The following is a 12,422-nucleotide window of genomic DNA, read 5'->3' on the forward strand; positions in this document are numbered from 1 at the left end:
TCATCGTCAAAAGAAAAAAAAAAATAATAATAATAAACTAATTGGGAGCGATTCAGAAAGCTGGTTTCAATCTTCTCGTTTTCTTTCCGCTTACACGCGGGGCCGAAAGCGAGGCGAGAAAACAAAAGACGCGGCCGCCATTCGCCTCGAACCTAGCGATCTAATGGGGGCTGCGCGCGCGCCGATTCCGCGAGCGAGCTCGCCTTCGTTTCCTCCACGAAATGCGGAGCGTCGCATAATGGCCGATTACACGTAAGAAAAGCCCATTAAGCTTCGGTCGCCCGGATCCTGCCGTCTCCTGAGGCAGCTCGCCACCAGCGAGCGAGTCGACGAGAATTACGAGCGGGCATTTAATTCCAATTTCGCTTCGTCGTTGGCCTTGGGCTTTTGAACGCGCCACCTCGCGGCTACGCAAAGCCGGGCGAGACCGTCACTTTGAAGTGGGTAGACGCCCGAGAGCAGGTGCACTGTTACTCCGCTTACAGCGACGCGTGTTGCACGGCGTCCCAAAAAAAGTGGGCCCTCGACACGGGATCCCGACCGGTGCCGGTCGCGATCCCGTGTCCCAAATGCAGCAGCGGCGGCGGTGGTGGTGTATGCGGCGACGCCCGTTCCGCTGCAGGTGACAGTGTAAGACTCCAGGGAAGTGTCGGGAGCCAGCAGGAGTTGGGATGCCTCGACGACAGCGGCACTCGCTAAATAAGCGCGTGTGCTCATTTATTTATTTATTGTTGCGATTACCTACATCGCTCTTACTGTGGCATTATCGTAGGGGGACAGGCAATACCGAAATTTAAACAAAATACGAAGTACACACCCGATTAGAGACTTGCTGGGCGTAATTAGCGTATTTCATTAATTGCTGACTTGTCGTTACGATTAGCTCCCTGCTAGGGCCGAGATGTTTCGTTGGCACGCTCTTATGGTTTCCATCCGTGACGTCACGCCCGGGATTTGCCACGCCGTACCCTGGCTAGACTTGCCACCAGTTCCGATCCGCAAGTTCGATGGTGCGTTGAAAAGGGCACGGTGGAGGCTATAGGAACTAATGATGTCTAAGTTGACAGTCTCTGACAATGCTCTTATATACTCGAGGTTTCGGCAAAAGTGAGGAAAGCCGACCTCAGCAACGTTTTTGGTTCCGCACGTCGTTAACGTTATGTCCCCCTGGCCGTACACCTCAACCTGCACAGGCCGCATAAGTGTAGCTTCCAGTCTTTTTTTTTTTTTTTTTTTTAACAAATCGGGGAAGCTTAAAAGGAAACCCCGTATGTTGCACGCGATGCCCCCGCATATACAATCACCCTGATTGCGCTGGAATGGGGTGGTGACGAGCATTACATTTTATATATTCAGAGGCTCAGTCGCCGCAATTTGGGACTTCGCCTCATTCGAAACGCATCTCTTCTATTTACGAGTCACAAAAAATAAGTGTACGCATTCGCCTACTACGAATTGCCCTACAGAACTAGTGGAATGGCGTAGAGAGCAGACTTTTTATATATATTTAAATTGTATTTTTTTTCTCTCGAGTTCGTGCTTCTATCTCCGATCTACACACTTACCATTAATAATAAGCGTTAATAACGTAGATTACTGACATTGAGGTCGTGTAGGAACGAAACAATGGCGAATGCTCCGTGGGCGCATTTCCAAACTCCGTTTAGAGTCACATCCGTAATTACGCCCTCCGCGTAATACCCGAAGTGTCCATTATAAGCGAAGTTCGTTGTATGCGTACGCATGGCAAGCCGCTTCGCACCGGCACATTCGCGAGATATTGTCACGGTTGCGCGTGGATTAGCGGAAAACGCGTCTCTAGTTCCGAGCTGGGCACCGCTAACCTGACAGTGCGGTGAGAGCTACGCGCTTGCTGGACCAATCAACAGCCTCCCTGTCACCACCCGACCTCGCTTTCCCGCTAGTCGGTGCGGGTGGAGGAGCGTGATCACGTGGTACAAGAGACCGAATGACCGGTGCAAGGGGCTGGCAGCTTCCACCGCACTGTCAGCTGAGGAGTGAGTGAACGGAGCTGTTTACTTCTTTCGAAGTGCGCTGAGCGGAAGCGCATTGTTTCGTGTCCGCGAATGACCGCGAAATCCCCTTTGCCGCTCCGGGCGGGGAGGACTCGCCGGAGCATCTCCTCCGCGATGCCTGGAAGCACCGTCTAATGGGAGGCGGTCAGCCACGCAGATCGCCCAGCAACTCTTCTCCGAACGATGCGGGGGAGTGGGCCTCAATTCGCGTGGGAAAAGGGGGTTTCTCGTTCGTACCTTTGAGACCTTGGGTAGCCTCGGGGGTTTGCTCGCGTGCGCGTGTGTATTCGTGCGCTCGCGTGCACGTGTTTCTCTCCTTCCCTCACACACACATGCACACGCACGCACTCGCACACGCACAGACACCGAGGTCACTGGTCGATGCCAAAGCTCGGTGCTTTTAGCCCGCACTGGGAGTTTACAATTACCTTAATTCAACGTCCAATTGAAAGCTTTTTTTCTTTCCGAGGTAAAAAGTTCTTTACTTTCTTTTTTTTTGTTTTTTTAAAAGAAAGGAGGGGGAGTCGCTGCTCTATTTAGATATATTTATATATTTATGTGTTTATTCGACTACCAGCTCAATCCATGAATGCGTATCAGTTTACAGTAGGAGGGACTGAACGGAAGTCACTAGATCCTGGAAAATTGGCGTCATTGCTTTCCCTGCCTGGTAGCAGGACGCAGACATACACTAACATGCAGACAACCAAAACTTCGCAATTCGATTGGCTGATCGGTGTCTGTTGCCATGGCAATTGCCATTTCGGTCCTTTTAAATATTCGAAGCTTCGAAGAAGTCGTTCTGAACCAGCCGCGCCAAGATCGCCATGGAGCGTCATCGTTCTGAAAGCGCTCCCTCCAATAGGAGGTATTCACTCGACGCCATATTTGAGGGCGATGTTTAGAGCGCATGCTCAGAACGAGCTCACATTAATAGCCTGCTAGGACCGGCAACCTTGATGGTGCTAAATGCACGCTCCAAAAGGACTGCGGAAGCTCACCGTCAGCACGCGCTCAGCAGCAGCGCACACGGATATGGCCGCCAGTGAATACTCCCTATATAAGCGTGTTTGGCACTGTGTATGCAACCAGCTTATCAGTCATGCTGATCCCCACAGAGCTCTTACAAAGATAGTGTCCCTCTTGTGTATTTCACCGAAAAGAAGCAACATATTTTTCATTTGCCGACGCCGAATGTGGTTGCGGTGCGAAGGTGCAAGTTGTTTCCCATGCGTGTTGTGGATAACCAAATCTGAATAAAGCGACATGTCACTGCGATTTTGAGCCGTCTCACCAAGAATGGAGAGGTCAAGCAGAGACTGGAACTCGATGGATCAAAATGGCGACCATGCGAGGAACTTGGCGCTACTTCTCTAGGATCATTGACTTCGGAGGGAACGGACAAGGAGAGGCAATCCGACCTTTTCGAGTGTCGGTGCAAGTTTCTGTGGCAGTTCAGAAGTGAAGAGTGTGCACCTGGATAGCTCGAAGACCGTTCCACACGTGTGTTTCTGGCAGCTGCCATTCGAGATTTTCGGGGCATTTGTGGCCTGATTCCCCCTCGCTCACACGCGCCGCTGAACTGTTTTGATCGCACGCTGGACCGTTTGTCAACAACGGTGGGGGGTGTCACAAAAGTGCCCGTGTTGCTTCTCAAATGGCGATGATGGAGGACCGCATTGCCTACAATTCGCATCCTCAACTTCGTGAATCAAGGATGGGCCACGCAATAGCCCGGAATTCGGAATATTCCGTCGGAAGTAACATTGCGTAAGGCATCCTGGTTTTGTTTTTCGGAGGGGAAAGGGGGAGGGGGGTGTGATTATGAATTGTGGCAAAGCGATGCTATCGTGCCTTTTCCGCTGATGTTCGGCTGATGGTCTTCTCAGAAACCTTTATCCAGCTATTATTACGCTGGCATCGTTTTCAAGGCTCCACACTGTTAGTCAACGTGCGCCTAAAAACGTGTATTATGAGAGCGAGACCGGAAAATAACATCGAGCGATATGCTCTAGAATAGAAGAATCGGCGAATTATTTCTGGTCTCGTATCTCCTTCTGGCAGGGGTCAATCGAAACGATTGCTCGTTGCCAGCCGGCGGTCATATCTGAGATTGCGCGAACGGGCGCGAGAACACGAAACGTAGGTGCATTGTGTGTATCGACATGGGCGCTCGTATCGTGTCGTGGTTCCGCTTTTAGCCCTGCCAAACGAGAACACGCTTCGCTCGCTGTCGTGCCTGTCGTTGGGCCGCTTCGAGCGAGCTCGTCTCGCGTCGGCGGGTGCCGTTTCAATAGAGGTGCCGCACGCATCGGCGGCGTGCTGCACCGGGGCTGGCTCTGTCGGACGGAGCACGGTGATAAACGGCTCGAACGTGCACGTGGTCTGCACGTTTGGAGGTCCTGTCGCGGTCGTGATCCGAACCGGCCGAGGCGGGTTTTGGGGACGGCGGACGTCGCTCGAACAGCCGCGTTTAGTGTTGGGGGCATGCGTGTAGCGCGTCGGTGCACGCTGACGCTCTTCGGGGTGCCTATCAACGGGGAGGAACTCGGAAATGTCCGAGAATTGTCGAGGACTCGCGAGGAGCAAATTTGCGAATATGTTAGCTCCTGGCGTGTCTTCGCTCCCACGCCTATCTGGAGTGTGCAGGTCGTTTCGACAAAACGTTTGGTTACATAGTCGTTGCTGTACCAGTCATTTCGATTCCATTCGTTTCGGTTCCACTCGCCGCGATCGCAGTCGTTTTGATTCCAATCGTTTCGATTCTTGTAGGTTTTCAGATTGAACTCGTCGGATTTATAAACCGTCGAACATATAATCTTTAAAATAAACGTGCAAGTTAGAAAAAATAAAAACAAACTGCGTCAAAATAATGGGGTTTTGAACGAACGGCCAGACGCGGTGCGTCGGGCGCCGCGTCTTTGAGTTACCGACTGTCGGTAACCGAACGTTTTCATGACGTCACACTGACGTAGTTTCGCTCGGGTAGTAGTGTCATCTCGTTTCCTTTCGCCGTATGACACTTTGTGGTTCCTTTTAACATTCAAACAGCGAGCATTGGGAGGACATCTGTCGTCGACTCGGTTCTTCCAGCCTTCTTCGTGCACGGCGTCCAGCAAGCCTCGGCGCAACTCGGTTATTCCTCGTCGCAATTGCGACCTCGCGCGACGGGCTCTGGCGAAACTAGCAGTATTTCTGGTGTGGGTCCCCGCAGGTTGCTTCACGCGTGGCGAGGCCGACTCGGACGACACGCGCGGCTCGAACAATCTGGGAGCTTCGTTCAAGAAAAGACCAGGGTTTGGTTGAGACATGATAGGATCACAATCGCTTTATTCTTTGTTTGGTAGGCTCCGTTTACCCCCGAGCGGACACCGTGGTAGAAGCAACGTGCCCGTTGGAACAAGGAGTGTCTTATCTTTCGCCGCGTTGATCACGCGCCAGCCAGTAACCTCGCGTAGCAAACGGGGTCAGGTGACGAAATGGAGGCCGTTGATTGGTTGGTGCGGGCGCGTAGTTCCCCCCACACTGTCAGCTTGGGGGTGAACTGAATGAGAACAGCAGGGTCGGGTCGTGTACATAATCAGGCGAGCAGATACGCGTGCACTGCTGCGGCGCTGTCTCTAGGCTGACAAAACCGACGCGGCAGATGCAAGAGGAAACGAAAGTTGGCATAGCAGTAGTGGAATATATGCGCTTTCAGTAGCGTATTTTTTTTTTTTTCGGTTTTCTTCGTGTTGTTGCAACGGGCAAGCTGACTGTGGCGATGCTCGTGTTTTGTGTCGCAGGTTATACAAATGTTTGCCTGGGCCGATAGTGCGACGTTTTGAAGCAGCTTCTTTCTTTGTCATTGGTATTTGCTTTTCCCTGGATAGTAAGCTCAGGCTTCGCTGGCGAGGCGCAGGAGTCTTTTTTTTTTTTCTTTTTCATTTTTGTTACGTACCGGTTTCTCCCCCGTGCCCCGGTGTGCTCTGTCGTCGCTTTCCGATTTAGCACGACCTTCGTCATCACTGTTGTTAGTATTATTAGCTCGCGCGACAGTGCGAGGTGGGCTTGGCTCGACGGTGTCAGTTTTTCTTTCTTTTTCTTCATTTTTTTTTTTTTTTGGGGGGGGGGGGGGGAGGTGCATGGGCTAGATTTGGGGGTTGCGTAAGGCGTTACATACCATGTGTTTATGTATGAAATTCTGAGTGTATATAAATCAAGGGCGCAATGCAATGATTTTAATGTTGAAATAATTGGCAGTTTGCATTTTTTATATTGTTTACGCAAGCCCAAGTGACCAAAAACGCGTCAGCTTTCCCCGAAAAACTGCTATTCTACTGCGTAATCGCAAAGCAAAAAACGAATTATTTGCCGATCTGCAGCCGCCTGTCGGGGACTAAAATGACACCGTCTCTGGGGGATACGCGGAAGTCAACAAAACCTGTCCCTCTCCGCTGCTACACTCGCCGTCAAGCCCCGTGGCGAACCGTCCTTTGTGTCGATCGCTCGCCGCGACCTTAGACGATGCGAATCCTTTCAAAGTCGACAATCGCGGAGGAAGAGGCTAGTCTCTGAAGAGAGGACCCAAGGGGAAACTACGTGAAGCCCCAGAGTACGTCACTCTAAACTCGACGTGGAGAGTTGAGAGGCACTTCGACCTTCGATTTGTTTCATTTTTTTTATTATTTTTTTAATAACTAGCGTTTGCAACAAAATGCGATTAATTTCCGCGGTTAATTGGCCAAAGTCTGAAAATATTTGTACAGCCCCTTTAAACATCTCGTCGAGAAATTCGTTCGACGATTTAGCTAGGGTTGCCCTCTTCACCTGAATGCTGTAGCCATTTCGACAACTGCTCTTCCCACGTTCCCACTACAACGCAGCCAATGCCAAACAAGCTTTTTTTTTTGGTGTGTGTGTTTGTGTGTACGTGTCGGTGCGCGTCCGCTCGTCGGTTCTCTTCCGTTTGCCCCCGATCGTGGCGAATCGGGGTAGTGCGGTCTGTGGTACAGTCGACGATCCGCCCCTCTGCCGAACCGGCCATTGTTTTTTCGGAGCAGACTCGGTTCCCAACTGGGACGTGTCCAGCTTGGCGAGCGGTCCGTTCCATCTAATGCGCGTTTTGTTTACGCGTTTTCTTTTTCTCTTTTTTGGTGTGTCTTGTTTGGTTGATGAACGGGTCTAGGAAGAGCTCTACTTCCGCCTCGTTCTTTATTGCTGCTTCTTCGTCGCTGGTGGCCTCCTTCAGTTCCTCACCGTGTGGCGGGCGCCAGTCGTCCAGTTTTGGGCGGCTGGGTCGGTCGAGGTCAACCGCTGTCTTTTTTTTTTTTTTTTTTATGTTTGTTGTTGTTTACCTTCAGGTCCCGCGCGAGCGCAGGACAGAACCGGTGCTAGGTCAAAGTCCCGAGGCACGCATCCCCGCCGGAAAACAATGGCATCATGAACTCGGCACGCCGTTTTTCGATATCTTTGATCTGACTTTGCGCCCCAATTAATCGGTTGCCTATGTAGTTTGAGCGAAGGATAGCTGGCTGGTTATGTTACCAGAATAAGCAGGAAGCAGCGAAAAGGACAGAGACCCATTTGTGTGCCTCGTTTTGTCTTCATCCTTTTCGTTAGTTTCCGAAAATTCGCATAGATGTCTGCTCGAATGTGTTCCGTCGTGTTTTGACCTACTACTTTAATTTTTGAAGCGGTGTATGCCAATGGTCGCATTCTGCGTGGAACGCGCTCTGGTCATGCCCATAGCTCTCTTCTACGGAATCTCAAACGCCACGCACGCGTCCACAGACCCAATGACTAGGCACTCGTTGCCTGGGTGATAAGCTGCGCTCGTAGGGCTTTGGCGCTTTTTGTTTTCTTCGTTTCCGGGGTTCATGCGGATTTGCGAGTGCCGTGGCCGACTGGTAGCGCCAGGGAACGAAGTTGATACCTGGTCGAACTCGATCCCTGGGCCTCTAAACTCGTCAAACACAAAGGTGGGGCCGAAGTTGACGGAACGCACCGATTGGCCTATCACGACGATGACTTCGCACTTTTTTCGCCGACGTCCATCGGTGCGCTCCGTGAACTTTCGGCTCCAACTTTGTGTTTGACGAGTTTAGGGCCCCTGAACTCGTCAAACACAAAGTTAAAGCCGAAAGCCGGCGAAAATAGCGCGAAGTCATCGTCATGATAGGCTAATCGGTGCGCTCCGTTAACTTCGGCCCCAACTTTGTGTTCGACGAGTTTAGAGGTCCTGGAGGAGGCCCCGTGTGCTTCGTTGTTGTAGTGCGGCAATACGAAGCGATGGCCCTGTAATGGGATCCGGGGATTTCCCCTCATTTAGGGCGAGGAAGTCTTTCCTGAAGGAAATACACGGACGCGGGTATGTTGCCAGTTTGAACAATGACACACTTGCGATGATGTCATATTTCCTGGTTATTTTTGTGCGTTACGAGGTGCAAGGCTCAGCTTACATCAGATTTAACTAGAGTTCCGTGTTTACGGAGCTTTTTTTTTTTTTTAATCTGGAGATTTTTTTGTTTGTGTATGTGTGTTTTTTTTTTCTCTTTTTTTTTGGGGGGGGGGGGGGGGGGGTTACAGATTCGGTGTTACATGGAACCTTAGTTTTGTATATTGAGCATTTTGGATAGTTGCATAAAATAGTATGAGTGTTGGGATTCATGTTTTAATATTTACAGAATTTGACTAAGGTTGCCTTCCTTTCCTTCCTCTTTTCAGTACTGCAATGGAGGAGACTTGGCCGACTATCTTCACGGTGAGTTCTGGCTGTCTGGCACGAGAGGAACGCAAATATTTGCATGTGGTCAGGGGCATCTTTGTCCAGATAAGGGGGACACTTTGTAGCACCTTTTGCAGCCCGCTCCCCATCCTACACCCCCTTCTTTGGCTTGGCCACGCTATCTGTGGGATCCAGTGTTGGGTAATGTACAGATAAAACATATTTGTAGTTAGGTATGAACTAACTGGTAAATTTTGTATTCCGAGTGAATTTAAAATACATTGGCTGAAATGTACTCCAAATAAGCTACAGGTAATGCAACAAACTATCAGAGTAAAGAGTACTTTTCTGAACTCAGTCTTGCTTCTTACATTCTTATTTGTACCTGCCATACCCTTAATGAATTAGAATTCAGTAATAAATTTTGATTGCAGTACTTAGTGATGCAGCCTTTGGGTTAAGTAGTAGAGGCTTGTGGTGATGAACTAAATCGTTTTATCAATAATTTAACGATTTATCACAGTCCAAATTTCAGAAGTTTACTTAGAAGTCAACTACATACTGTATTTACTGCAGAGAGTACTAGGCAAATGTACTCTAAGTAAACAATAAGTATAGAGTGCAACACAGCACAAACAAGTGATCACCTTGTTTTGACATTTTCTTTTATTATTGAAAATGTATCATCAAAATTACCAGTGTGGGGAGAAAGGGCCCGTTTGGCTCCTCAACCTAGGCAATGAAATATCATTCTCATCCGTGCCCCGTCTAAATTCTCATCCATACCGCGTCATTCATACCGTGACTAAATAAACGAAGATAAAAAGTGCCAATGTCTTTTTAATGCTAGTTGCATCACAGAGCATACATAACCCTAAAGCATACAGATAATAAAATCTAGCAGAGTGCTGGGAAAACATTATATTTTCACCTTACGGAATCTTCAATAAAAGTTGCGAGGCTCCAAAATGAAAGAAAGAAACTCTTAATCAACTGCAAACAATTTTCATCTCAATCGATCAATCGCTGGGCGCACCCACCTTCGAGGCTGATTTACGGCTTGAGCATGTGGAACAGGTAGCCTCATAGGTGCATGTAATGGTAGGAGCACTTTCCCTCCATTTACGTGGTCGCTGACATAGCACTGGCCCTCCCAGTGGCCAATGTAATTGCCAGCTTGCTGCCAGACTGGCTCTGTAGGCCTGCCCATCTCACAGCACACCCACTGTAACTTCCCTGGCCCGCACATGTCGCCCTCGCGCTCGTTTGCTAGCCGATTGGAGTGACGCCCTTGGCTGTGTGCCGTTCTGCCCGGAGTAGACACGTGGCCTTGGTGTTCGCTTTGAGTCAACCACCCATAATTGAGGGTTTGCCGTGGCAGCAGCGACGGGAGGTAGGGTTAGCGAGGACCTTGGAAGGGACATACATAAGGCTTTGGTACCTGGTGTTTGTTTGTGTGGAGGAGGATCAGTTTGAAACAGAATTTTTTTTTTTTCCTTCCTCCTCTTGATTTTTATTAGAAAGTGTGTTTCTGTGATGCTCTGTGACCTGTTGGGTAAGGCACTTTGTGGCCGTGACTTCAGTTATTTATTGGTGGGGCCTAATTGTGGCCAACTTTCTGGGATATTCCATGAGATAAAAAGTTTCCAAGGAAATATCGATATTCTACTTGATTTGTGTTCTGTGATACCGAGGCAATTACAGTCCTTGGGAGGGAACATTACAATTTTTTGGCAAGAAAAGCAGAAATTGGTAATTTGTGGAATGTGGCCTATAGCAGTGGCTCTCAAATAGGGTTCAAGCAGACTCGTTAGGGTCCACAAAACCCTCTCAGTCTTTTTGTTGAGTCTAATTTGGAGGTGCCAGCTACTGCCCGTTGTAAAGGGTACAGCCGTTACCATCTATCCATCTATTCATCTTTTTACTTGATGCTTCTCACTTGTCCTGTCTATAACAGTAAAGGATGCCCTTTTCACACTGCACTTAGTGTTCTTACTTTATACCCCCCTCCTCCCCCTTTCCCCTTCCTCCACTGGCATGGGGTCCCCCATCACCTTGGCAGGTCTTCCAAGGGTCCCCGACACATCCGTGCTTGAGAACCACTGGCCTATAGGATTCATTGCAAAGAAACTGTAGAGCCGTGAAGCAAAAACAGTAATCACACATACATACTGTCATCTAAAATATTCCAAGGGAAAATTGCAATGTTTGTTGTTGTTCAGTTGTTGGACATCTGCAATGCATTGATGTCGAAGAAAGTCGGGGATGATTTGTTTTGTTTTTTGTTTTTATTGCCATGGTCCAAATTTATTGTGTTCCTATGATTTACAGCAGTGAGGGCGGTTGTTTGGAAGCTTCAGTTTTACTGTGTACTGCCATTGTCTTTGAGATGTAACAGATTTTTTTTTAAATGAAATTTTACAGTGATGTTTGTTTGACATCTCACCGAAAGGTATTGAGGTGGAAGCTAACATTCTAAAAATCTTTTTTTAATTTTTGTTTTTCATTAGCTGGCAGTTTAGGCAAGGAACCAATAAACAAGCAATGTCTTTTATACTTTGGGTAAATAGTGCTCAGAATAAACTCCTCGCATGGGACATGCATCGGTTTTTATATTCAGATGTGCCTAGTCTTTGCGACGCTAAATACATCACGGAAAGTTGGAATGATAACGTCATGAGGTAAAGAAAGGATCAAATGAAATTTTGTGAATCATCCCCAATGCTCTCTCCCCAACCAAGGACTGGAATAAAGTTGTTGGAAATGAGCATTGTTTTGAGAAAATTTGTTTGTCTTGAAAATGTATATTTCAGTAATCAATAACAGGGTACAGATGCTCCTTCACACATTGATGAGATGAAATATAAAATAGACCTGTGTACCTTAGTTTGAAGGCATCATAAAGCAACAGAATTTGCCTTGCTTAGTTTTATTTATTTATTTTACAAGATACTCTAAGCCAAAATTGTGACCCCAAGCAGGAATGTATATAATTTGTATACAGAGCTACATTACCAGATGATTTGTTTTCATAGAAAGCTTTTTTTTTTTGTTTGCTGGTAGGATTGTGCAGTAAGAAAACGTAAGATTGCATGTAATTTTGTCATAGAATGAGTCATTCTATCATCTCGGTGTTAGCTGATGCTGCATCATCTAGCCCGAATAAATCAATCAGTAAAATCCTGCAGTTAGCTGTTGCAGCATTTGATGATATATCAGGGGCAGAAAGGTAGCTCTTGTTGCATTTTGTAGCTCCAGGAGCTAAATGATAACATTGCCTGTAACCATCATGTAGCATCAGAGGGAGGTTTGTTGGAAAGCACTAGCTTAAAACATCATCGTTAGCTTTTATTGCTAAAGAGATTCTGACACAGCTTCATGGTGTGCCATTTCACGAAGCGCTTGCACAAATGCGCCGGGGTGCTTACAGTTCAGAAGGGGGATGATTTGCAAGCGACCTCGCTTCGGCTCTGCGTTTTCTCCGAGCCACGTAATTTTGTGGGCGGTCGACCGCATTGTCAGCTTAATGTGGGTGGCGGCAAACGTTCTCCTTCCTGTCGCTCTCTCGCGAGCGTTCTGGTAGAGTAGTTCTCAAAGAATTTGCAAAGAAAGGCACCTTTTTGTAAACTCTACTGCTGTTGCCATGGGCTTCCTCTGTGAAACTTGTTTTCTCTTAAGAA

The 12,422-nt window shown here is 48.2% G+C and overlaps 1 protein-coding gene across 1 annotated transcript in view; it reads left to right on the forward strand.

The window, feature by feature from the left end:
• Positions 1 to 12,422, forward strand: part of LOC8032615 (serine/threonine-protein kinase unc-51) — an 83,810-nt gene that overhangs the window by 42,665 nt on the left and 28,723 nt on the right. The window contains exon 5 of the mRNA XM_029970293.4: positions 8,742 to 8,778. Coding sequence (XP_029826153.2) covers positions 8,742 to 8,778 — 37 coding nt within the window. The remainder of the gene's footprint in view (positions 1 to 8,741; positions 8,779 to 12,422) is intronic.

This window comes from Ixodes scapularis, unplaced genomic scaffold (assembly GCF_016920785.2).
Source record: "Ixodes scapularis isolate PalLabHiFi unplaced genomic scaffold, ASM1692078v2 PGA_scaffold1__304_contigs__length_218370807, whole genome shotgun sequence".
NCBI lineage: Eukaryota > Metazoa > Arthropoda > Arachnida > Ixodida > Ixodidae > Ixodes > Ixodes scapularis.